The sequence below is a fragment of the Cupressus sempervirens genome, chromosome 9, assembly GCF_028749045.1.
Source record: "Cupressus sempervirens isolate cs-2001-9-10 chromosome 9, ASM2874904v1, whole genome shotgun sequence".
Lineage (NCBI taxonomy): Eukaryota > Viridiplantae > Streptophyta > Pinopsida > Cupressales > Cupressaceae > Cupressus > Cupressus sempervirens.
In genome coordinates, this window is record NC_143126.1 from 448,800,763 (window position 1) to 448,828,401 (window position 27,639).

At 36.2% G+C, this 27,639-nt stretch overlaps 1 protein-coding gene across 1 annotated transcript in view; it reads right to left on the reverse strand.

The window, feature by feature from the left end:
• Positions 1–27,639, reverse strand: part of LOC149539243 (sec14 cytosolic factor-like) — a 58,118-nt gene that overhangs the window by 1,093 nt on the left and 29,386 nt on the right. The window contains exon 5 of the mRNA XM_089800570.1: positions 2,447–2,557. Coding sequence (XP_089656696.1) covers positions 2,447–2,557 — 111 coding nt within the window. The remainder of the gene's footprint in view (positions 1–2,446; positions 2,558–27,639) is intronic.

Sequence of the window (27,639 nt, forward strand, 5' to 3'; positions counted from 1 at the left end):
GTCTTGGGCATTTTTCCTTGTATTCATAAGGGAAAGATTAAAAGAATTATGTACTAACATCCTGAATCAATGAATTTAAGATTTTCATGTAATAACATGAACCAAAGAAATTCTAACTCTCATGGACAGTTGCCTTAGGAGTTGCTATAATTTTTTATATTTTGAAATTTGTTATTTTCCCTATTTCATAAGCTGTCTCCCCTACCATTCCCCAAAAAACTGACTGCCCTCCCAAAAACCTAATATGGATGAGTTTTTTGGTACTGCAAAAAAAGAAAAAAAAATCCCTCCTATATGCTATGTTGGGGTATGTGAATATTTTGAAAATATGTAGATAGTATGATAATTCATTTTTGATATATATCAAATGAGAAAGAAATGGATTAAAAAAAGAAACAGATATTTGGTGTGTGAAATTAGAGATACCATTTAAAGATTTTTAAACTTTTTTTCTTAGTTAGCGCTTGTGTGCACCCTGCCCGTCCGGATTCTGGTGCATTAAAATATCTTAATCATAAAGCCCTTATTCTAGCATTAAAATATCTTAATCATAAAGCCTTGGTTCTAGCATTCAACCAACTGAAGGAAATCCCTTTTGTCCTTCCAATTTGGATGCAACTTCCTTATCTTCCAATACAGTTTGGTACATCATGTTTATACGGTGTCAGTGATACTCTAGATCAATTCCTTGGTTTAGACTTGAAAACTAATGGTTTGATGCTCTCCACTTTTGTGACTATCCTAGGTGGAACTGAAAATTTTGGAAGGACTCTGAAATGAAAACTGGTTATGAGTAGAGAACCGTTCTTGGAAACAAATTGTTAAATGTAAAAACAAATCTTTCAGATGAAAGCTTGTTTCCAGATAAAACTTATTGCAATAAGTTTTAAAATTGCCTGTTCATCAACAAATATTGCATTTATGCGTTAGTCATATGGTGCTAAATCTGGTGATTTGTTAGAATCTTCCATTCTCATAATAAAAACACATAGTCCAATTTTGGTAATCAAGCTTTTGGGCACATTTTCTTGGCCTGATCTGCCCTATTCGAGTTGATTTAGTAGGCATCGTATTTTCTGTTCTCTTTTTAGTTATGATTCTTGGGCTGGGGTACCACATAGATTCCAGAACTCAAATTAAAAAAGATAGTAAACAAGGAAAAACATATTTTGAATAAGAAAGATTAAAAAATGGTGCAAGAAAAATCAATACTTTAGTGTTTGACTTTGAAAATAACTAATACAAAGGCACAAGCAGAATGAATGCCCTTTCAAAATTGTGTGATTTGGCATGTGCAAAATTTCAATAAAAGCAATGCTTGTTCAACTTTGAAAATAAAGAAAAAACATTGTATGAGAGAGAATAATACACACCATCAAGTGGTTGGTACAGAAACCAATGTACCTCATGTCATGTAATAGCAGCAACATAAGTATAGAGCCAAGAATTCCACCCGCATAGAGCAACGAAGGCCCATAATTCCAATATGAAGTTACAAAAATATGAAACTTTTCAAACAAACATCCTAATGCACCAACAAGTACCAAAGCTATGTGTTCTGTGGGCTGAGTAATAATGAAGACAACAATCACCCAAAACTAAAAGCAACAAACATGCCAAAAATTGAACAAGATCACAATGACCAATAATTGCTTCTTGCTATGGAGGCAAAAAAAAAAGAACACATTAGATATGCAAATTTTAAAAAATAGAGAATGCAAAATGAGATCCCAGTTGTAAACGAAACAAGCAATCAATCAGATAATATAGGGATGACCACACTGGAAAAGATAAGATTTTTTTTTAAATGGTCCAATCCAACAGTTTGCATCTTTGGCTCATGGAAATGGAATTAAGATACTATTAATGGCCTATCTACCTAAATTAGCACAAGATCAAACAGAAAAATCCTCAGAGAAATACAAAAGCCTGCAGAAAATGGAATGTATTATTATGAAGAAAAGGTGTCCTAAAATTAAGTATCAAGGGTAACAACATGATTCTCCTCAACACTTCGAGCGATAGTGGGTTTAATGGGGATATACTGCCTATAAAGTATGGAAAAAAGTGGTAAGACCACCATCAATCCCTGCACATTTTAGTCAAATATTGAAAATCAAGAATAGGTTAGTCCCTTGGTTAATTAGCAAGAGCAATTGACACTGTTAGCAGGGGAAAAGTTCAGTGTTGAATTTACAAGGTCAAGGATAGGAAATGTGTTAAGCATTATGATGCTATACTAGGGTGTCCATGTTTAGAACAAGTAAAAGTGTAAAAGCCATTCATGCTTGGGAGCTAAAATTCACTCCAATATTCTAATACTATAAATAATTTGTTTAATGGAGTTAATTCTTTTGGTCAAGTTGATATGCGTTTTAGAGAGAGGAGAAATTCCTAGAGCAATGCTATGATCATCAATTAAATTACAGTTTCAAGTAATAGGTACCTTTTCCCGTGTCCTTTTGTCGATAAAAGGATATACAATATTCCACGCTGCCCAGAAGATATATGGGAGATGCACTAAGTACAACATCCCTAATCGCTCTGGATAATAATCCTGTCACGTTCAGCTGTATTAGTTTAAAATCAATGCCATGCCGTGTTTTGTCTTTCTAGTACTCGGCAAAATAAGACTAGAGTAATTTTTCCATTTATTGCATGCAAGAAGTATATAAAGATTAGAAAGAAAAAATTGTTTGCGACAAATCATGATATTGATTCCTCATTGCCTCAACTTTAATAATTGAATGCAATGATTTTGTATGTATGTAATTTGCTATAATCACAGACAGTACATTAATTGCTCACAATATGTTTCGGCGATCCATGGGCTCTCCTTTAAATTCATTTTAATCAGTATATAACCTTTCTAAATGTACTACCAGACAATATGTTAATTGCAGGATCTCTGATAGAGATATAAACTATAATTGCAGAATGTATAATTCAGATTTACTTACAGATGTAATAGATCAACTGTCCTGTTCCAATATTGCAGACCTTTGAACTTGAGTAATAGCATGGGAGATACTATCCTCAATCTTGAATAATAATGGACTCATGAACTTTGTCTTTGTTTCCTGCAGAGAGATCACGATCGTTGGGACTGCAGATGACTTGTGATTGATATCAGTCCACATCAATTGCCATGTATTATATATAATTGTGGAGAGTCATGTCCCCGTAGAGACATGACTCTACGTGGCCATAGGTCACGTAGGGTCATACCTCTACATGGGCATAACTACCCATTAGTTACCATAACAAAGGTAATCTGTTCCATTAGTTAATCATAACAAATGTAATCTGTTTCCATGTAATCAGTGGCAGAACAGATAAATGCAAGGCCTCGATAACAACAGTCTTTTCAAGGCATGAGCCCGATATTGATAAAGTCATTTTGTGAACAATCAAATATATAGATATAGATATAGATGTGTGTGTGTGTGTGTGTGTGTGTGTGTTTAAGAATATCCTTGATCAGAAGATATTCACCATTAGGTATCATCTCATAATGCCAAGAGTAATGGCCTCAGAATATCAAGGCAAATGATATTCACCAAATACTCAAAATGTCCATAAGGTATGTGCACACATGTCCTCAATGATACTTACCATAGGAACATTATATTCATGGTTTGTTTAAGGAAGTTAATCCATCATGACATATATCTATACAATACAACACATATATCTATTAGAAGATATCTCTCAGCTGATATTGATTTACAAGATATAATCTATCATGATCTGTTTAGATGTCAACCATATGATATACATCATGATAGAAGGTTAGACTATTGTAAGATCGTCACCTTGCTATAATAACCACATAGTAATGTAAATAACTCACATGACATCCACCATACCTCAGCACAGAGGGTGGCACTAAAGGCTTTCACCTCAAAACTTCTCTCAGAGAACAATGCATTTCCACGATGCCTTGGCGCAAAGGGTTGATCCATCATACCTACTCGCAGAGGGCGCAGCAAGGGATTTCACCTTGAACTTCTCTCACAAAGAAGAACTTATTAAAAAATATCAATCTATTGATATTTTCATCCAAGATTGCTCATGATACACTCTCAGACTCCCTCTGAATCTAATATCAATATTTTGAGCTCCTCGTCCAAAGTTACCTCTGATGAAGTGTCAGACTCCCTCTGAATCTAATATCAATCTTGTTGTCCTGCGTTTTGTCATCACAAAATGTAGGTAACAATACAAAACTTTTTCAACTTAGTTTCACATTTCTCTGCGATTAGTACGAAAAATTATGTAGGCCACACGGTTACAACTTCCAACACTTGAAAGGGTCCCACGTATCTTGGGGATAATTTGTCATTCCTACCAAACTTGATAGTACTTTTATGTGGTTTAACTTTCTGGAGAACCTTTTCTCCTACAAAGAATTCCCTAGGAGTCCTCTTTGCATCTACGTAACTTTTCTTTTGGTCATTCACCTCCTTCAACCTCTAATGGATCTGAACTACATGTTCCTCCATCTCTAGAAGTATCTTGTGCCTGATGATGATTCGGTTATCTATTTTGTTCCAGCTACAGGGGTTCTACATTGATGCCTGTATAGGGCCTCAAACGATGTCATCTTAGTAGCAAATTGATGTGAGTTGTTATATGCAAATTCAACCAAGGGGAGATACATCTCCAACTAATACTCTCGATCCATGCAATATACTCTTAAGAGATTCTCTAACACTTGGTTTACCCATTTTGTCTGACCATTCGTTTTTGGGTGGGGTAGGCTAAACTGATGTTTAGCTTTGTTCCTAAAGTTGAAAACGTTTCCCAAAATCTAGATGTCATCCTAGCATCTCTGTCAAATAGGATATTTTCTGGGACTCCGTGAAGTCAGAAAAATCTCTCAGAAACTTGTAAGCTATTTCTAACGCTCCATCTGTAAAATTTTCGGGATGAAATGTGCTACCTTGGTTAGTTGATCCACAACTACTAGAATGGTATTATGTCAGTTTCATGTCATGGGCAACCCTTGGATAAAATCCATAGTGATTATTTACCATTTCCATTTAGGAACTTCATTCGGCTGTAACAATTCGGCCAAATATCGGTGCTTTTCCTTAACCCTTTGGCATTCGAGGCATTCTGCGACATATTTTGTTGTTTCCTTCTTCATGCCTTTCCAAAAGTATAAAGGTTTTCGGTCAACCAACATCTTGGTTACTCCAATGTGCCCTAAGTAAGGTGTGGCATGTGTCTCCCCCAAAATCATCTTTCATATCTCTAGATCCTTAGGTATATACATCCTACTTTTATATCTTAAGAGTCCATCTCCTTCTAGGGTATTCTCATACCAACCATCTTGAGGATCCCTAAGGAGTGCTCAATGAACCTCATTGTAAAAGTCATCTCTTGGCAGACACTACAGTACATGTTCTATGAGCCTAGTATTTATTGCTACCATGGCTGAAATATGTCTTCGCTGACTCAAGGCATCAGCAACTTTATTCTCTTTACCCTTGATATATCTAATCTCAAAATCATAATCTGCTAAGAATTCTACCCACCTCTAACGAGCATTAGGGTTGGGTTGGGTGAATAGGTACTTCAATCCATGATGGTCTGATCTAAGTTCAACTAGTTTCCCAATTAGATAATGTCTCCACATCTATAGAGCATGAACAAAAGCTGCTAGCTACAAGTTGTGTGGTGCATAATTTTGTTCATAGCTTTTCATCTTTCTAGATTCATAAGCAATGGCTTGGTCTTCTTGCATCAAGACACCCCCTAGTCTTTCTCCTGATGCATCTGTTATAACCACAAAATGGCCCTTGGGATCTGGTACCCTAAGTATTGGTGTAAAGATCAACTTAATCTTTAAATATTTGAATGCTGCTAGAGAATTTTTAGACCACATAAATTTATTCCCTTTTCTTTGCAAGTTGGTGATGGGATGTGCTATCCTAAAGAAATCCCTAACAAATTACCCATAAAACCCTACCAAACCTATGAAGCTTCTAACTTCTGACACATTCCTAAGCATCTATCAGTCCTTGATTGCCTTATCTTGGAGGGGTCTACTGCTATTCCCTTGGCTGATATAATATGCCCTACATACTGGATTTCTTTCAATAAAAAGAACACTTAGATAGCTTTCCGTACAACTTGTGCTCACGTAATCTTTGCAATACTATCTCAAGATGTTCGTGGTGCTCTTCCTCATTTTGGGAATAGATGAGAATATCATCAATAAAACTAACACAAACTTGTTTAAACAGTCTTGGAATATGTTTCTCATGAGATTCATAAAAGCAAAAGGGGCGTTAGATAATCCAAAGGGTAAAATTGTGAGCTCATAGTGCTCATAGTGAGTTCTAAAGGAAATTTTATGAATATCCTCTTCCTTAATTGGAAGCTAGTGATAACCTGATCTTAGGTCAATTTTGGAAAATACCCCTGCTCCCCTCATTTGATCGAATAGATCATCTATCCTAGAGAGTCGATATCTATTCTTGATGGCGACTTTGTTAAGCCTTCTATAATCTATGCACAGCCTCACAATCCCATCCTTTTTCTTGACAAATAGCACTGGGCTCCCCAAAAAGAAACACTCAGTTAGATGAGTTTCTTGTCTAACAAATCCTATAACTGAACCTGTATTTCCATCAGTTTGGTAGTGGTCATACGGTGTGGTGCTCTTGATATAGGCTTTGCCCCGAGTACCAAGTCTCTAGTAAAAGCAAATACCCTGGAAGGGGTAGACCAAGAAGTTCTTTTGCAAATACATCCTAGAAATTCTTAAGGTATAGATATTTTCTTCATACAATTCTTTCAACCCTTCTCTAATCTTCCCATCCTCGAAAATGTAATCATCTTGATAAGTGGTCTCTAAAAGTTCTCCCAAGTCTTTTAACTTTACTGCAAAATTTCACACCCCTTCTTTTTGCATCTTTAAGTTAAATGGCTGAGATCTAATGAGTTTTCACCTCATGCATTATTCCTTGAATGCTCATAGAATTTCCCTGGTCATCTAGGCGTTCTGTTGTCTTTGCAAAGACAATCTACCTTTGCTTTGTGCTCACTGAGCCAATTTATCCCCATGATGATATCGTAGGACCCTATAGGTGCTAAATACAAATTAACCTCGGTGGAGAAATTTGGGAAATCTACTTGAGCATCAAACAGACATGACCTACCCGAGCTTTTGACTGGTTTGCATATTCAACATTCCAAGGTCTAGCCATAAATCATGTCCTTTTGGGATATCTACTTAACAATTTTGGGGAGATGAAACATTCAATGGCTCCACTATCAATTAAAATAGAGATAGCATTTCCATATGTCTTAGCAGGGGTTTCTATAAAACCCAATTGCTTCTTTGCCTACAACTTATCCAAGGTTGCCTGAATCTTCTGCTGAAAGGCAACCTGTTGAGGTAAAGGAGGTCATGGTTGTTGGTTAGAGATGCCCTTATTAGGAGACTAGTTTACGTAGTGGTCTCCACCAAATGTGAAACAACACTTAGGTGGTCCTTTAATCTCACTTCCCTTGTTACCACTACCACTATTGGGAGTTACCTTTAAACTCTCTATTATTGTTCCCCTGTATCAAATTTTATTGGGCTTAAAAAATTTGAAATGCTTTTTGTGAGTCCTGGAGTCACTCCAATTTGCCTTCCTTTTGTTATTGTGGATAGAATCATCCCTTTAACCTTGTTCTCCTGTCGAATGGCTCTCTCAAGAGCTTCCTCCATGGTTTGTGTGGAAAGAACATCAAGAGCTCCCCCAATCCTATTGTTTAACCCCATGACAAATTTTCTAACCTTCAGGTTCCTATACTATTGATATGGGGGAACATACTTTAGGAGACAAGTGAACTTCTCCCAATACTCATGTACTATCAAATCCCTCTTCTTAAGATTCTAAAAATCCAGCAGCTTCTGGTCATAAAAGGTTTGGGGTAGCCATTTGTTCTCAAAAATAGAGACAAACTTGTCCCAGGTGGCATCGGTAGTCTTAAGATTTAGTTCTATATTGATGTTTCCCCACCATGTGGCTGCCTCTCCCGAGAGATGATAAACTCCCAAACTGCTTCGGAGGTTTCAAAAAAACTTCTAATCTCAGAGTATTGTTCCATCTCAGTTAACCAAGCCACAACTACTTCACTGAATTCAAATCCAGAAAATCTAAGGGGTTTGATCTTTTTAATGTCATTTGACATATCACTGACTATCTCCTATTTCATTTGATTTTCAGACTGGGTTCTAGGAGGTATGGTTTTTGGTGCACTATGAGTAGACAACTCCTACTCAGTTCTAGGAAGGGCAAAGTGGATATCTTCCTGACCTTGCCCAAGTTGACTTGCAACGGCATTCTTCCTCTTCTCCATGTTTTTAATCCTAGTTTGAGTTTTCCACAAGACTTAGACCAACAGGTCAGTGGGATTCAAAGGAGCATAATTCTAGGAAACAAAAGTCTTTGGAACAGAATTTTGAGGAATGGTCCCATTGGACATCTCATTCTTTACATTGTTTCTGTTGTTTTCCATGATGCTTGTTTGCCTAAAATATACAATTGATTCTTTTATCAAGATTATGTCTTCATACATATGCTCAAGAAGAGAGAGAAGATTCAATTATTTTCTCAAAACAATTTGATTGCAAATGTCATTTATTTTATTACAAAATAAAATGTTCTCTCTTGTTGCAACTACAACCAAATCTTATTTACAAAACTTCCTTTCCTGAGCATATAACAAAATAGCTCAACATAGATCTCTTTTTTTAAGGGAATTGGACACCCTATTCTTGGGTATTATGTATGTTTCCTTCCTTGGGCATATCCTACACTTTACAAGGTTTATGGTAAATCAAGAGTGGAGTTGTTTGCTTGGTGTTCCAGGCCTCAATGAGTTTGGCTCTTAAAATTGCCTTCTTGGAAGAGTCCATCTGACACTCTCTTTCTTAATCCAAAGCAAAGCATGGGCTAAAGTTTCGTCATCCTTGGGTATGGAACAGAGGGAGTAGTCGTACTTTGGCATGTTCTTAATCAAATAGAAGAATACGAGGTGACGGGGTTTCTTTCAAGGATAGTCCAGATATACATCATGTTTTCCACGTAACACTGCATTTTTCAATCTTTTAGCTAGGATAGTGATGAGCCCAAGGTTCAGTGTCTAACCCAATGCTCTAATACCATATGTAACATGCTAAAATTTTCTAACTAATGTCGAACCTAGTACTCAGATACCATATGTAACATGCTAAAATTTTCTAACTAATTTATTGAATTAAAAACAACAATTCATACTTCTTTCCAAAGTCACATGAAAGACAATTATAATGACCATAAGATCATCTACGCATGATTTAGTTTCATTTCAATTTATATACATTCAAGTAAGGAATAACTGATTTAACTGCTTCTTAATTCAATGAAGAGAAACTAACCTTAACCATTATATCCATCTACAATACATAATTGAAAATGGGGAAAATAAATATAAACTACCTGAATTCCACATGTCTTGCATATAAACTTGATCCTTGAGTTGTGCAAGCCTTGGCTTTCAGAGAAGAGAAGTATTGCCAAGGGCTTAACCTCCCAACCGTGGACCCTTAAGTCTCCCCACACAATCTCTAAACAGAAAGGTCCTCCCTACACTAGAGTTAGGCTTGGGGCACCATTGTCCAGCCACTAAGCATCCTGGTGTTAGAGTATCGACTAAACAACCAACTAGGCCTAGGATACCTTCCATACACTTATGTGCCAACTACTAGCATCCCTGGCCACTTGTGATCACAACAGCAAGCATGCCACTAACCTAGCTTGGGCAAGGATTTGTGAGGGCACTATGTACCCAATCACCCACCGCTTGACTCGACAACAAGACTTATACAATGGACTACCATGAGCTAACACGGATTTTAAACATCTTTTATTACTTGCTTACATTACTGATTGTTCTTACTTTATCATGTAGTAAAAAAAAACCTAGTTCAATGATTGTCATTTCAACTCTTCATCTCGACCATACTGGTCTTCATTAAGAAATCAATGGGTGGATTCATAATCATTTATAATCACAACCATTCCATCTGCCCGACCTGGGTCATAGCATTATAAAAGATAAATAATTCTTGAAATCTATGCTTGATTCATAATGGTGCAGTCTCTTATCTAAGAGAATATATTTCAAATATCTCTATATAAGTTCGCACTGTTGGGTGGACATTTTGCAATCAACAGTTTTGGATAAAAATCCAGTAGCAAAATAGGATGACCAGCCACAGCATGTAAGACAAAGTCTCTCCTAACTTAAAGGGAAGGCTCCCCCTTCTCACCGTTTTTTGGATCAACTCAAGGTAAGCAAGAAGTCGAGAGATTTTATAAAATAGGTGTTACCAATATCCTTTCTTTTTATCTTTCAAGAAAGAATCCACTTACTCGTGGAGTGAGTAATGGGCAAGGTGATTCTCTAACTATACTTCTATCAAGAGCTAAAAACAATGATACTGGTAAACATTCACTAACTCAAAGGCTAGCTGAAAATGTACCAATTTAGCTCAAAGTTCGGTCGTACTATATGGAAAAGCTTTACAATTAGGGCACAATGACTCTTAAAAGTAAAAATAACTTTACTATTTTTTGAATTAAGAAAAAAATATAAGCTACAGACAAAGCTTCTAGCTATACATTTCTACAATTGCTCCTAGTCAAAGCTCTGGGTCCAATTGTTTCTTAACTCTTTTCTATTCAATTCACGAGATACAATTACCAATAACACAAGATGACATGAATCAAAGATAACGTGGATGAATTATAGACAAAGCTTACAACTCACACAAATAACAATCTCACTTGATCAAAGTTAAGTCTCAAATGCTCCTTTGTATTCACTCTCTTAAAAATAGTGCTTACACAAACAAAGTTCTGCTGGCACAATTTCTCCAGAGCTCTCTTGCATAAAGATAATGATGATTTTACAATGAGGGGGCACTCCTTTATATAGGCATAGGAGTTGAGAAAAAGATGGAGGAAAAAATGGGGTCAACTCAACCAACTTTGACCTAATCTAACTACAAGAGAAAATAAAGGGTTACTTGCTACTGCACATGCAACTCGCATTACATCCTTTTACATACATGCAACTCCCATTACATGTAATTACACTTTTTCATGTAATGCATACTTTTACAACTACTAACATAAAATAAAAACAAAAACAACAATCTCAAATATTGTTTTTCAATGCCTTGAATTTGACAATGATGTCACACACTGTGGGAAGATCGGCAATTTCCATAGTCTTTGATATGGCTTCCACCCTCACTGCATTTGCATATGCTGATTGTACAACTTTGGAATTTGCTACCATAGTATCCAACAAGAGTTTCGTCAAGGATTTATACAAGACAAACTTGCTCATTGTGTGTGAACCAAAGTCTTCGGAATCTACATCAGCATTGATCCTGATTATATATTTTGATTTTACTCTTTCTACTATAATGAGATTACTAGATTCATCAATAACATGGCATCCCATCTGTTCCAAATCACAAGTAACACTTGCTTCAACTGTTTGACAATCTCCAAAGGCCACCTACAACTTTGTGGTCAGCTTCCTCAATGTTTCTTCTTTGTAACCAATAAGACCTTGATATCTGAAGAACATTTCACATGACGAAAGAACGTCACATGAGACCAAGGCATCTAGATCAAATCTTACCATTTCATCCCAATCATCAAGGATTTCTTTCAAGTTATCTGCTTCTTGAGTCAAAGAAGAAAGTAAGCTTCACTCCATTTCATTAATCTCTTTGACATGTCTAAAAATTGCAAATGTCTCAGTGATGGCTCGAACTCCTTTAGAAATGATTTCTTGTATCCAAGACTTGGCAGCTTCAATCAGCTTTCTCTCCTTAGATGTTTGAGACATAATGACAACACTCTGAGAATATTGTTGCCGAATGACCTCGTTCAAATGAGAGACTTGTTTTAGTTGATTTTTCTTTTCCAATAGCTCATGATTGCTCTTTGATACATTAGCCAATCCATCTTGAGCATCTTGCAAACAACTCAAACGTGATTGCTTTCCGATTTCAACCTTAGTATAATTGTAATTAGAACGAGTAAGTTCCTCGACAGGTTTATCCACCAAGGGCTCAGCAACTTCAACAAATTTGGTTTTATCGAAATCAACCAAAATCCTTAAAATAATCTTATCTTTCAAAAATTTGGATTTGGTCTTCTTAACAAGGAGATTGTCCAGAGGAACAACCAATTTTCTCCTCCTCGTTATTTTGCTCAACCATGCAAGCAGGCTCAAACCTTCATCTGTAGAAGCAAATACAATGGAAACCATTGGCATTGATCCAGATTGTATTTCCATTGTAACAGAACAAGACTTAGTCTGCACAGCTGAAGGCATAGGAACATGCTGAGAAGACTCCGTCATGAAAAGCTCAAACCCTATCAAAGATGTATCAAGTTGAAAAACTTGACCACTTGTAAGAGTTGAAAAATCCTCAAACACATTTGCTAAATGTTCATATTGTTCATTTGTAGGTATATGAGGAGTAGAAGAAATAGGAAGAGCCATTGTGTTGACTTTCGACACTGGAATAGGAGTGAAAATAGTGGAGAATGAATCCACATCGTCATCTACTTCATGCAAAAATGGCTCTTCATGTATAGAAGGTGCACAAGCTTGTGCACGCTTTGGGGGAGATATAATCATGACTTCCCCTTCTTCGTCTGAATCTTCTTTATTAGACTCTGTTTCCAATTCTTCTTCTGATTTTTCCCCTGATTCTTGAATTGGTTCAAAGATTTGAAATGATTTGGCTCCTTTTCCACCCTTCAATTTGAATTTGAGGGAACCCTTAGCATCAAAAGATGAGGCACCATCTTTCCCTGTGATTTCTAGCTATGACATCCTGTCAAGAGGACCCAAACTTTCACAATCCAAGCCCATCTTAGGATTTACTCTTTTAAGGCCTTTATTTTTCAACCATTTGTTGTTTACCAAGATGGATTGAAATCTATCCATGATAGATGTACCTTCTTTTTGTTACCACTAGATAGGAAAAGGGCACTTCTTATCAAAGTTGGCTTGATGGAACTCTGGATCAAGGATGTCACTATCATCTTCAACTTGGAAATCTGAAGGGATCTCCACCATGTTAAAATCGATTATCTGCTACAGGGTTAATCTGCAATAGTCCATCTTCATGATATCAAGCTCTGTCCTCATATCAATCCAGATGTCCTCGATGCGATGAACACGAGTGTAAGCTCTTTTCTTTTGAGAATTCATTTCTCGATAATCAAAGTCAAATCTGGCTTTGAACTTCTTCAAGGTGATCAACTACAACTCTGCTTCTATGTTCTTTGCTTTAGGTACAGAAATAATCGAATAGTTGCCAATAGACAAAGGTTTAGCTAAGGTAATGCCAAAACCAAGCCTATGCATAGCATGTTGATCACTCTGCACATCTATGAGCTATCTAGCTAACTCCATCAAGATGATTCGATCTGTAGCATACCTAGGTAAGGTATATGGCTCGCCTTTGAAATATCCAACTCTTAAGTGTGTGAAAGTTGGAAACTGAATGAAAATACAACTGTATTGGTTCACCTTTTTCCATACCACATCAGATACTCTCTTGACAAATAAATGTTTATTGAACAAGCACCGGAAATGTCCAAAGAAGGCATCTTGGACTCTTCTGTAATGAAATTTACCATTTGCCAAAGTGATTTGTTATCGTAATCCCAAATAGAAACCTGAAGACCATCTCCCTTGGTTGAAAGACCAGAGAAAGATCCCATGGCAGCAGCAATGTAAACAAAGTAAGAGTTAATGTAGAAAGGCACTGAAGTTCCCACATTGAGTATCTACTGGCAAAGTCCAATGTTGATGAGCTCTCCCCAAAATGATTTGAAACATGAACTTATACATCCATGGCTCGAGATCAATAGAATCTTTAAGGCCACATATTTTGCTGAGAAGGATATTGAGATCCTTATATTCTTGTTTGAAGTTAGATCGATGAACGGTCTTTGGCCATCTGAAGAAGTTTCTTTTATTGTCTAACCATTATAGGTTGACATACTTCTGATAACCACCTTTCAACCCATTCCAACATGCCAAAGATGATTCCTTGGTCAAATTTGCACATTCTACTTTATGCGGTACCTTGAAGATTTGTTCAATGACCTCAAGATCAAGGCTAATAACAACCTTGTCATCAACATCTTGTATAGTCTTTGTTTTTTGAGTAAAATGTCGTGCACATCTGAGAATGAAATCAGGTTCTATGGCCACCATAGGGGAAGTAGATACCAAGTGAATGTTGTTTCTTTTAATACACTTCATTTCACGATCAACTAGAGTTTTAACTCTATGCAAAAAATCAGCCATGTCTACATGACCAATCTTCATGTCCATCACATTATCAAGAATAGATATAACTGATGAGGGAGCTGCATGAGCCAATTCTTTATCATATTAGTATTTCATTTTGCCTTTGGACTTTGATGGTGAGGACATTTTTTGTGCTTGTACTGCAACACAAAAATCCCAAAACATAAATACATCATCAAATGGAATTGCCATACAAGTTGATTTGTGATCAACAAAGATTTGGAAACAAATTGGAGACTTGGTAGATCCAACGAAATGATCTCAAAGAAATCATATGCATATGCAATGGATGAAAATGAAATGAATGGAATACAGAATCAAGTGTTATGAAGGTGAAAACATTGAAGATGGAATGAAATGAGAATCCATGAAAGTGGAATGCATGGGAATGCGTGCAAATGAAGATTGCTGATTTTCAAATGTGACTTAGGGTTTTAAAGGCATTATTGCATGAAAAGTGAATACATGTAAGTGCAACATGTATTGGGAGATGGAAGGTGAGATGAGATGCGTATGTGGATGGAGGATGAACTTTACATACACGTGTGAATGACGGATGAGATGGAAAGCATGGAAGGATGCAAAAACATGCATTTGCTTATGAAGGCACAAATGCATATGGAGGGATGGAAATGGAAAATGGAAGAGGGATAATGAGTTTTAAAGTCACTTTTGGTGAAATGATGAAGACAAAGTATATAGAAGATGAAAATTACATCTTTTTGACTTTTCAAAAAATGACTTTTAACCAAAATCGGACCTTTTAGATGCAATTACTCATAAAGCATTTCGTGTAATCGTGTCGTGCGAGTGGATGCGAAAAGTGAGATGAGTGAAAATAGAAGTGAAAAATGAGATTACATGCATGTGCGGATGGTGAATGAGATGGAAAACATGTAATCACATTCGTCGAATGAGAGCTGAGGTCTTGTGACATGGAAACGGAATGTGGAATGTGACGATGCTTTCACATGAAGTGAAGCCACAACAAGTTCTTGGGAATTAACTTGACTTCTACAAAGTAGAGAAAACTAGCATGCAAACACAAAACACAAACACAAAGAAAAACGTACCTTTAGAAAGTGACTCAAACATGCCAAGATGCAAAACACTTCAACACTCAAATTTGAAATTGGAACTTGGGAAAGAACCAAAAACATGAAAATAAACAAATTCTTCATTTTTGAAAGAAAAATGCACTTTGCATGGCATAGATTTCAACAAGTGGCAATCATCAAGCAATTATGTGCATAAAATCAGCAAGATGAGCACAAATTAAATAGCAAAGAAGAAAGAGTCCACTTACATGAAGATTAAGTGCCAAAAATGAAGGAGAAAGATGCTCTAATGTTGAAAAATTCTCCAAAAACGTTTGAATCTTTCAAACCTTTGCAAATCTGAATGGGAAAGGGCAGCAAACAAGGAATAGATGTTAAAAGATGCCAAAACATGCCCTAAGATTGCTCCAAGATCCAACGTTTTTGAGATGCATGTGCTTGGGACATTTTTGGTGAAAAACGTTTTTCACCAAGATGCAAGACCAAATCGATTTGGTGTTTAAACACCAAAATATGCATCAACATGCAATGCAATCCTCAAATAAACCCAAATCAATTTGTATTGGAGCAAAAACATTGATCAAAAATGAAGTTATTTTCTTATTTCTTCAAAAATGTGCCCTAGATTTGAGCTCTCCAAATCGATTTTCAACATGTTGAATCCATTTTTTATGCAAGGAAAATATTGCCAAGTAAAAATGCCTCCAACAAAGAAAATCCCATGCAAATCCATAAATTTCCATTTATGATCAAAATAGGGTTCTTGGAGGACAAAGACATCCATTTCTTCATAATCGGATTTTTTGGAGGTCAATACACATATTAAAATGTTTTAGTTTAAAATCGGACCTTTCTGGGTCAATAGCATGTTTTAAAATGTGCAAGCAATCATAATCGCACCTTCTGAAGGGGAATGCACATTTTAAGTTACATCTCACATTTTGGATGTAAAGACATAAAAACTTTAACTTTTGATGCAATGACATCAAAAAAGTCCACTTATCATAGCCTTTTGATGTAGTGACATCAAAAAGGGCCACCAAGTTGGACTTTATATGCAATGACATGTAAAATGTCCACTTTTGATAACTTAAAGTCACTTACTTCACTTAATTTCATAAAATGTTACTAAATGAGTCATAAACAATATTTATATATCATATTTGAAAATACAACATATAAACATCATTTAAAAAGTAACATTTAAATGAGCATTTGATTTAGAAATCAAAAATTAAACTGGAACTATATAGTCAAATTAAAAAGTCACTCAATTTAAAATTATAACATAAAGTGCACTATAGTCACTTTAAGTGAAAAATTTTAAGTAACTTAAAAACATAACAAAAAGTGAATTTAAGTAGTATTTATCAAAAAGTGAAAGTCAAATTAAAAATATATCATATTTTAAATTCGTGTCGTTGCACCTAAAAGATCCACTTTTGAGGCACTAAAATAGGCATATCTCTTGACTGACAGCTCCAATTGAGTTCTAGGTTAGACCAAATCGAAGGAAAAACCGAAAGGCATGATATGAGCAAAACCAAAGAATTAAAAACCAACAAACGCAAACTCAAAAGCAAAGAAAAGGACAATGAAAGCTTCAAAAATCAAGCAAAGGCTCAACAGAAAGAAAAACGAAAAAGACTTGATGAAAGCCTTCAGTAAAACAATTTGATATACGAATTGAAATCGATTGATCAATCAATATTAAATAATTCAATATTAAATTAAAACTTAGAAATACGCAAAACTAGCTTGAAAAAGTTTCATGTTATTACCAACATTTTGTGGTGACAAAATGCAAGACACCAGTTGGCTCTATTTGGGAAATGTTACTCGTCTAAGTGTCTTTATCCACTCCATTGGGCAATAGAGTCAGGTGACAAAAGAAAACAAAAACTAAACTACGACTCAAAAAACCAAAACTATGTACAAGGGGTACGTATCTGATAATTGCTGAAAGTAATGTTTCAGATGTTGTCCACTGTAGGGCAGTGGAATTGGTGTTCCATCACGATATGCAAGCCAAAAATTGTTTTCACCCGCAATCTAATGAATTGTAAAAGGACCTCGCCAAAGAGAATCAAACTTGCCATGCATTCCTTTTCATTCTCGCCACTTGTCCCAAAGTAAGACAAGATCACCAATTTGAAATTCTCGACACTTGGCCTTTTGTCAAAAAAAACTTTTACTTGTTGCTGCTGAGCAGCAAGCGTGTCAACCACTTCTTTTCTTCATTCTCCAACTATTGAAGAAACATAATCCTCTTATCCAGTGCATCTGCATAAGTTTCATCTTCGATAACACGTACCAACTTGAGAGTGGGAAGCTCTAAAGTTATTGGAATCTCAACATTGATCCCGTATAACAATTGAAAAGGTGACATTCCAATTGTCAGCTTCAAAGTAATCTGATCTGCCCACAAAGCATCAAACAAAGCCTTGTGCAAGGTTCGCTGATTTGAATCAATCAACTTCTTCATGATATTCACCAAATTTTTGTTGCTTGATTCCGCTTGACCATCACCTTAGGGGTAATAATCAGATGCATGTGCCAAAGTAACCCCGTGATTAAAACAGAGTTCAATGACTTCCTTGGAGGAGAAAGCAAATGCATTATATGCGACAATCTTATTTGGAACACCAAAACGTGAAATGGTGTCCTACTTCAGAAAGTCACAAATAATCTAAAATGCAGATCCTTTCGACAAAATTGCTTCAACCCATTTGGTGAAGTAATTTGTCGTTGCTAAGATATGAGTATGACCTTTGCTTGAAGGTGGATTAATAGTACCAATAAAATTAATTCCCCATTGTTGCAATGACTCATCAATCACAACTGGCTTCAATGGAAGGGCAGCAAGTTTCTATTTACCAACAAACTGCTAGAATAACTCACATTTCTTTACCCACTGATAGGCATCCTAAAAAAGCATGGGCCAATAATATAGTGATCTCAAGATCTTATGTTGAGTGATAAGTGTTGAGAAATGTCCACCACATACTTGATAATGAAAATAATCCAAAAGTTGGATTTGCTGACTTTTATCAACACATCTTTAAAATGTTCTATCCAATGCTCGCTTATAGAGACCATTTTCCCAAAGAACAAAACTTGAAGCTTTTAACTTGAGAGTCCTTCGTTCTTTGTCTATCAAATGTGGAGGACATTCACCGTAGCTCAAATAATACGCCATGTTGGAAAACCAATCATTTGTAGTGCTAATAAACAAAATAGTAGGAAGAGAGGATGAATTCTTATCTTCTACCAGCAACGGTTCATTTTCAACCATAAGCTGACAAAGTCCCTTACCACAAACTAACTTGGTAGGTCTTATCTCCATATCATACTCTTGAATCTTGGCTATCCAATTTCCTCTTTTTGTACCAAAATCCTGCTGAGTCAGGATAGTCTTGATAGTAGTATCCGGAACTAGAGCAATGATATGAGAATTCAAAATGTAAAACCTAAAATGCTTCACTACCTTGACAACAGCATAAGCATGTTTCTCCATTTGATTGTATTTCAATTCATGAGCCTTCAGAGGACAACTCATGAATGAAATAGGGGATTCAATACCTTCATTATTTTTCTGCATCAAAATAGCAGAAAGAGTATGCTCTAAAGCATAACTGTAAATAATGAAGCTTTTAGTATAATCAAGATAGACCAACACAGGAGCATGTGATATAGCATCCTTGATTTATGCAAATGTTTTCCTTCCTTCTTGGTTCCAATGGAAAGAAGTTTTGCCTTTCATCATCTCAATAATATGACGAGTCTGTTCGGCAAAATCCAATATAAACCTTCTTAGAAATTTCACCTTTCCGAAGAAAGAATGAACTGTTGTCTTACTTGATGGTAGAGATAAGCTTTGAATTGCTAGTACCCTTTTAGAATCAATCTTTATACCTTCCTTCGACACAATGTGTCCTAGAATTTTTCCCTCCATCAAACCAAAAACTGACTTTTTCGTATTTAAAGACACACTCTGCTATCTACACCTTTCTAAAACTTGTCATAGATAAAAGAAATGATCTTGACGTTTCTCAGAATAAACAGTCACATCATCCAAGTACACAACAATATTGTCATTGATCAAACCATCAAAAGAAACATCCATTTCCCACTGAAAAGTTGCCCCAGCATTGATAAGACCAAAAGGCATCCACCTATGTGCAAAAGTTCCCCTTGGGGTAGTAAATGTAGTCTTATACTGATCGTCTTCACGGACCTCAATTTGATTATATCTAGAAAAGCCGTCTAACATAGACAACATCTCAGAACCAGTAATAGCTTGCAAAACTTGGTCCATAACCGACAATGGATAATTATCCTTAAGAGATGCTTGATTGAGATTGCGCAAATCCACACATGTGAATCTCTCCATTCTTCTTTCTGAAAGGAACAATATTGGCTACCCAAGATGAATGATGAATAAGAAAAATGATACCTACTTCAAGCATCTTTTGAATTTTGGCCAAAATAGTACCTGAAATCTTAGGATTATATTGCCTCTGCTTTTGGCGGAAAGGAGCTGCACCAAACTTCAAAGGAATATCATGTTGCACTTCTTTCGGACGGAAAGACTTAAGATCTTCATAAGAATAAGCTAGGACATCTTTGTATTCACGAAGAAGAGTTATAAACTTTTCCTTCTCTTCCTTCGTGCACCAATTACCAATGTTCTTTGGGTCTTCATCTGTTCCAATATTGTATTTCTCATACTATTCCATAGACTTAATCCTTGTCTTTTGTTGTTCCTTAATATGCCTATCATGTTTATCAAACAACTTTTCCAAGGAGACCAATCATTTCAAAATCTTATTTCCTTTAAGTTGAATGACTTCATGACCATTTACAAGATCTATTTCAAAAAGAGCATCATTTGGATCATATTCACCTCCTTCAAAGTACATCTCATCAAAACCTTCCTTTGTTTCAAGAAAGTTGATGATCTGAGTATCATCATTAAATACTTGCCAATGTTCACAATTATCTGGAATACTTGGTCGATAGACCAACTATATTTCATATATGTTGTCTTCAAAATCTTGATGTGGAAGTAGCAGAGTGGCTGAAACAGCAAGTGCATCAGCTCTGTCATTCAATTCTCTAGGAATCACTAAAATATTGAAGGCATCAAATAGCTTGATATAATCCCAAGCTAAATCACAATAATGTCTAAGTCGGTCATTTCTTGCTTGATATTGAGTCTTCACTTGACACACTACCAACACAGCATCTCTTTTAACATGCAAGTTATAAATTCCTCTAGCTTGCGCCATGTTCAATCCCAATATGAAGGCTTCATATTCAGCCATGCTATTGACGTTAAAGAAACTGCAACTTGTAAGAAAAAGAGAAGAATTCACCATCAGGAGATATGAAAACAACTCCAGCACCAAATCCCATGGAAGCGCAACTACCATCAAATTCCATAATCCAAACAGTAGTAGAGTTACTTGTACATGCACCAGAATCATTCAGAATATTTCTTCCTTCAAGAGAATCGGTGGAACCACCTTTAGAATGCATCTCTTCATCTTTAAAACAATCCATAGGATCATCTTTGAGAATAGTTTTTTCCTTGGGAATGACATCTTCCTCTATGGCATCAGCAAATCTTTCAATCTCTGAAAGTAATGATGAACTTTTGGAATCTTCCAATCTTAGCAAATTTGGACACTTCATTAGCATGTAGGTAGTAATTACCCATCCCTACTGATTCAAACAAAATCTGAGCATGTGGATCATTGGACTTAACTACCACATACTTCGTTTCTCTTTCAAGATACAACTTTTGCATAACACCTTTAACAAGGATTCTAGCTTTAGTCATATCCATGTTGAGTTCTCCTAAATCTTTGCAGAAATTACGACCAAGTAATATACCATAGGAGGTTGGTACTTCAGCAACTAAGATTGTCATTTTGATCTTTTTGTCTAGGAAAGATGCAAAGGCAAACTAAGCATCTTTGATTTGCCCTTTCAAAGGCACTTGTTTGTTCTCCATAGAATAACAACTACCAAAAGACTTAATTAAAGTCAAACCTAATGCATCTATAACCTTAGCAAGCATGACATTATCAGAGGCACCAGAATCTATAACGTAGTTGCTTAACTTGAAACCATTTATCAAAAGAGAAAGATAGAAAAGCTCAATTTTTCCTGCAACTGAGGATGGAATGGTTACTAAGTTATTTGGCATATTTTTGACTTCAAGAGTAACCAAATGAGTTTGGGTAGGCTAGGATTCTTTGACAAATTTAGCAAGTCTATCCAACTGATCCGGATAGGCTTGTAGGTATCCTACCTCAGACATCTGAATTTTAGTCTTTTTTGCATGATCTATCATACCAAAATCTTGGAATGAATTTGCTCAGAAAGAATTGAAATTTTTAGCCTGAGTTTTAGTACTAGTATTAGGCATACTGGACTTTAAACATTAGATGTAGGAGTAGTTTGATCAGCACTTACTTGATTTTTAGTTGGATCATTAAGGAGGCTAGGTAGTGGTGTTCCCCTCTTTGCAATGGTGATAGGCATTTGAGGAACGTCCAACTTCTTTACAGCCTCCTCTTGTTGTTGAGCCAACTTAGTTTGTGAACGCGTCATCACCGCATAAGCTTGTGCATAATCAATTTCATGATCTTCATCATTGTACTGTACGTAACCAATAGTGGAGTTGCCAGCTTCTTGAGGATTATCATGATACAAAGAAGCATTATCCTTGGAAGGATATTCATCTTGATTATCATTCATGGGATCAACTTCGAAGTAACCAGTAGCTGTGTTACTTGGTGGTGCTTCGAGCACAAGCCTCTCCGAAGGAGGAGAAAGCTTATTCTGATTCTTAGCTGCATAATTATTTGCAGCATTAGGATAAGATCGCCTTGGAATATCCTTATATGGTGCTGCATATGAACCTTGAGATATCTGCTTCTTAAGAGCAATAAGTTCATTTGCCAACTTCTAAACCAGTAAATCAGATGTACCCGATGAAGAAGATTCCGAGAAGGAATTGTTCTTAAATCGGCTAGCATCTTTGTAAATCTTCTCGCAAGTATCAAATCATCTTCAATCTCAATTGCCAAAGATTGCGCAAGAGCCAATGTTGCAGGGGTAGTCATTTTTAATAAATAGCTAACTTTAGGAAGTTGAGTGTTGATGAAGAAACACTTCAAATTCGTGGCAGTGGGTTGAGAAGCAGTAGAAATTCTATTAGCTAATTTATTGAATTTAGCAATAAACTCTTACATTCCATCATTTGCCTCCATTTGCATGAGTTGTGCTAGGAGAGCATGCTCATCTTCTATCAGCTTGAATCTTTCAAAGAACTTAGTATGCATGGATGCCCAATCTATGATGGAATTAGGTTCCAAATTATAGAGCCAATCAGCTGCTATACCTTGTAAAGTCTCAAAAATTAAACTGGAACTATATAGTTATATAGTTATTTCAAGTGAAAAATTTAAAAGTAACTCAACTTAAAATTATAACATAAAGTGCACTATAGTCACTTTAAGTGAAAAATTTACAATTAAAGTAACTTAAAAACATAATAAAATTGAATTTAAGATATATATTTATCAAAAAGAGAAGGTCAAATTAAAAATATAACATCACATTTTTAATTCGTTGTGTTGCACCTAAAAGGTCCACTTTTGAGGCACTAAAACAAGCATATCTCTTGACTAACAACTCCGATTGAGCTCTAGGTTAGACTGAATCAAAGGGAAAACCAAAAGGCATGATATAAGCAAAACCAAAGGACTAAAAACCAACCAACGCAAACTCAAAAGCAAAGAAAAGGACGATGAAGGCATCAAAAATCAAGCAAAGGCTTGACAGAAAGCAAAACGAAAAAGACTTGACAAAAACCTTCAGTAAAACAATTTGATATTCGAATTGAAATCAACTGATCGATCATCATTAAGTAATTGAATATCAAATTAAAACTTAGAGATACGCGAAACTAGCTTGCAAAAGTTTCATGTTGTTACCAACATTTTGTGGTGACAAAATGCAGGACAACACGCACTTCAATTATCTATGATTCTGAAAGGAAATTACTTATATGACAAATGCCATAGCTTTGCTCGATCCGAAGCATTCTTACTATATTATACATAGAGAAAGAAGACATTAGATCATATCTTGATCGAGCTCTAACATTAATATTACTTTCCAATCCAGGCTTCAACTACGCCTCACTATATCAAATTAAAAGATAAAAATAAAAGTTCAGCAGCGGTAATTTCATGACCTAACTGTAGGTCACCCCTTGAAAAGGCTTGAATGGTTCCTGAGCAATGCTTGAATCATGGTCAGTCATTGTTATGAAATGTAAGAATCGTATCAATCGACTATTGTTGTCTGGTGCAAGGAGCTCGTCACCAAAATAATAATATGATCAAAAGCAAAGCCTGAAGAAGGCGGGAGCACTATCTAATGAAAAATGGAGATAGCGGGTGGTATGTGTCTATTGCAGAATTGTATGTAACTCATAGAGAAAGAATGTGAAGCAAGAATGGAATCAAAGTATTTCAAATCGAAGGTGACGGTAATCACTCTGTCGGAGGTAAGAATGTTGTTTCCAAATGAGCTATGGTTCCATAAATCTTTGCCTTCTCGGCTCCATGCTCACTTACGAGTAAGAATATGACAGTGGCGAGGAATTAAAAGTGGCAATAATATTAAAATGACCACTAAATATTATATGACCCAATGAAATAATATAGAAATATGGCCACTCAAGTTGAAATTATAAATCTATTGCCAAAGAATAAAAATAACTCATGCTAATTTATGTGTGTGTGTGATATTTTAACAACATAGCTAGCGTATATGTCTTATATCAAGTGGGCGTATACATACATATTATTCTAATTCACACATACATACATATGTGTGTGTGTGTATGTGCAAGCATAAGTAGATACTCTGGTATTATTGTATTAAGGCATGACAATATCACCAGAAGCTCTAAGATCAACCACTTTATAAAGTAACACATTTTAATTTCATGCTTAGTGATCTTTTTAATAATGCACATTTATTCAGCGGGTAGCTCATGGTGGTCCCTAGCATACTCTTGTTTGCCTACTCGTCTACCCCTTAGCCTTGGTGGTTAGAATTCATACCTCTCGACCTATAGGTGGAGTAGTGTTTTTTTCCCAATTCCTCTCTGGCAATGCTTCCCCCCTTCGACACACTTCCACAAAAAAAAGATTCTCAACAATGGTATCATATTCTACAAAATAATCAAAATTACTATAACAAGTTATTATTCATAAAACATCGTAGCAACTAACCACTATTTCACTTCCCATGAATTTATAATATATAACCAACTTTCCATGATTTCACAATAACAATAATCATAATAACATCACAACGATTAACTAACATGTCATCTTCACATTAAATTATAACAAATAACCATCTTACCATTTCACATGATCATAACTAATTTTACTTGTTTACTGACTTTACGTAAAACCTCAATGGCTATATGAACATTTTTACACAAATTTGGAATGTAACATTGTACTTGGGTAAATATTGTAATAACTCTACTTACCATATGTCTATCAGCATGTCTCCATGTAGAGCCCTATATGGCATGACCCATTGTCCTTTATAGACTTGCCTCGACAAATAGTCGAGCTCCCTTAGCAAAGGATTAGTTAGAAGAACAGCAAGATATCCTTGCAGCTCCTAGGGAGAATATGCAGAAATCTCAGAAAAGTTAGAAGATCTACATTGACAGTTACAGGACTGAGAGATCTTTTGAGGTTGGAGGCATGATCCTCCTAGGACTTTCATCCCTGTAGACAGAGTTCATTGAAGAAGAGAAAAATAGAGAAGCTTAAGCCAAGGTTTTAAAGACCATATCGGGTGATTAGAAGGATTGGGGAGGTGGCCTAAGAGTTGGAGCTACCAGAGGGAAGGATTCATAATCTTTTTCACATCTCATGCCTCAAGAAGGCACTTGGACAACATATCATGAGTTTACCTAGGTTACGCCCACTAGATGAGGAAGGGAATTTAGAGTTGGTTCCTACTAAGGTAATGGAAGTAAGGGAGAAATGATTGAGGAACAAGTCTATCAAGGTGTATTTGGTGCGTTGAGCAAGTCTACCCATAGAGGATGCCACCTTCAAAGGTGAGTACATATTGCAGCACCCCACATTGCGATTGCTTGAAGGCAAGCAATCCTGAGAAGGGAGGGTTGTCATGTCCCCCACCTCGACTTGAATTGCATTAGCCTCTCTTGGCCTATCATTCATCCTGATAGACTAGAAGAAGCCCAAAAGGGATGATGTACAGGCCTCAACTAAAATTTGGTTGACTCACTTTGACGCAGGCCCTAGGAAGATGTGCTTGCATGGTTTGACCAAGTTATGATGGTGACTAGATTATCCTTAGAATGGCATGGTGGGACATTACCTTCAAACTGTGTTTAGTTTGTAACTCCTCATTTAATCTCTTGTATGTTCCCTATAAAGATTCCTTATGGTGACATGCATGTTCTCTCTTTGGTATCTGATGATGCCCCTCCCCCCTATTGCTGAATATAGTGAACAAAGGAGGCTATAGAACGGGGACATATTCTGCAATTTGCAATAGGTAATTTCTCCACTCAAATTTCTAGCTTGAGTTAGTAAAGGATGAAACCCCTTCTTACTCTGATTCAGATGACCATCTTAATTGCAACTTTATGTGTGGATTATGAGTTTGACGTGAAGTGAGTTCTTGCATATTGAAGACAATTCACTATGGCTCTGTTGAGAGTTGGGCTTTGGCATCATTCATCAAGCTGACCAGGAGGATTGAATGGCCATGACACTTACACTAGGTAGAAGTACCAAGTAGTAGCGGAGTTTAGGCTGTCACACCAAATTGAGCTCGGCGTTTGTCTGACTAGGAGATCAAGACTTATATTTTGCTGAGAGGTCAATTCGAAATTTGGGTGCTGGTGAAATCCAAGTCATAGGAGCCAATACAAAACCCATAGAGGCTCAGGAGCTCTCCAAAACCCCAGTGCTTCAGCTATGATGGTTGTGGGAGCTAGATTAAAACCCACGATGGTTTGGGAAGCCTTTCAAAAATCCATAGCTCTAATTAGTTCTTTGATGATCATTTCTTTAAGGTTGTTTACGTTGTTAGCTTTCATGGTTTGGGGAGCCATTCAAAACCTCATGGACTATGGTTTTGGGAGCCATTTAAATCCCATGATGATTTGGGGAGCCTTTAAAATTCCCATAGTTTCAGTTAGTTTTTTGTGACCACCAATATTTGTTAGTTGTTTGTAATGATGGTTTTGGGAACCATGTTAAAACCCAATGTTAAGGTTTGAGAGCCTTCTACAACCCTAAGATTCTCCTTGCTTGGTTAATTTTTTTATTTATTTAAGGCGTTGGCTTTATGTCGAGTTTGTGTGGACAGTTGAAGCATTGTACGATCTATGTTAAGTTGTTGATCGTTTGCTAGTTTAGGGTAGTTATTTTGTAATGCTTTAATTATTGTAGCTATTCATGTTGGCAGGGTTCGAGATCCCCTTCAAAAAATTCTTGTAAGTGTTTTAGGGCCTCTTCAAAACCTATTTTTACCTTAATCAAAAACTATGTCTCCTAAGCATCATGACACGAGGGGGGAGAGGGGGGCAACTTGTTACTTTATTATAATAATATAAAGTAACATTATTATTATTTATTTATTCTAGCCAACTTAGGGAATATTAAAATATTTCTGAAGTCATTCATATAATCCAAATCTAACTCAAAACTGAATTCCGACTAAAGCATTGGGCTGATTGATATTGACTGTCTTACTAGCTTATTGTCCATTTCTCCTAAAAAATAGGGATTTGTCCTAAAAAGTAGAGACTTGTCTCAAACAAACCGAAACTACTCAAAAGGGATCCTACTCTACTCCACAGCCCTCAAGGTGGTCAGCAAGTCAACTAGCAGTCCTCCCTTAAAATGTAACCCCTCCCTAAAATTTAGGAGATGGTCTCAAAAATTTTGAAATGGTCTGCAAACACCTTGTAACCAACACTCAATCATTCCCTAAACATAGTCATCACGCGTGAAATGTTGGAGCTTCCATCTAACCATAAACCTCTAAGTCCCTTGTCCATATTACTGACCTACAAGAACTCGAATAA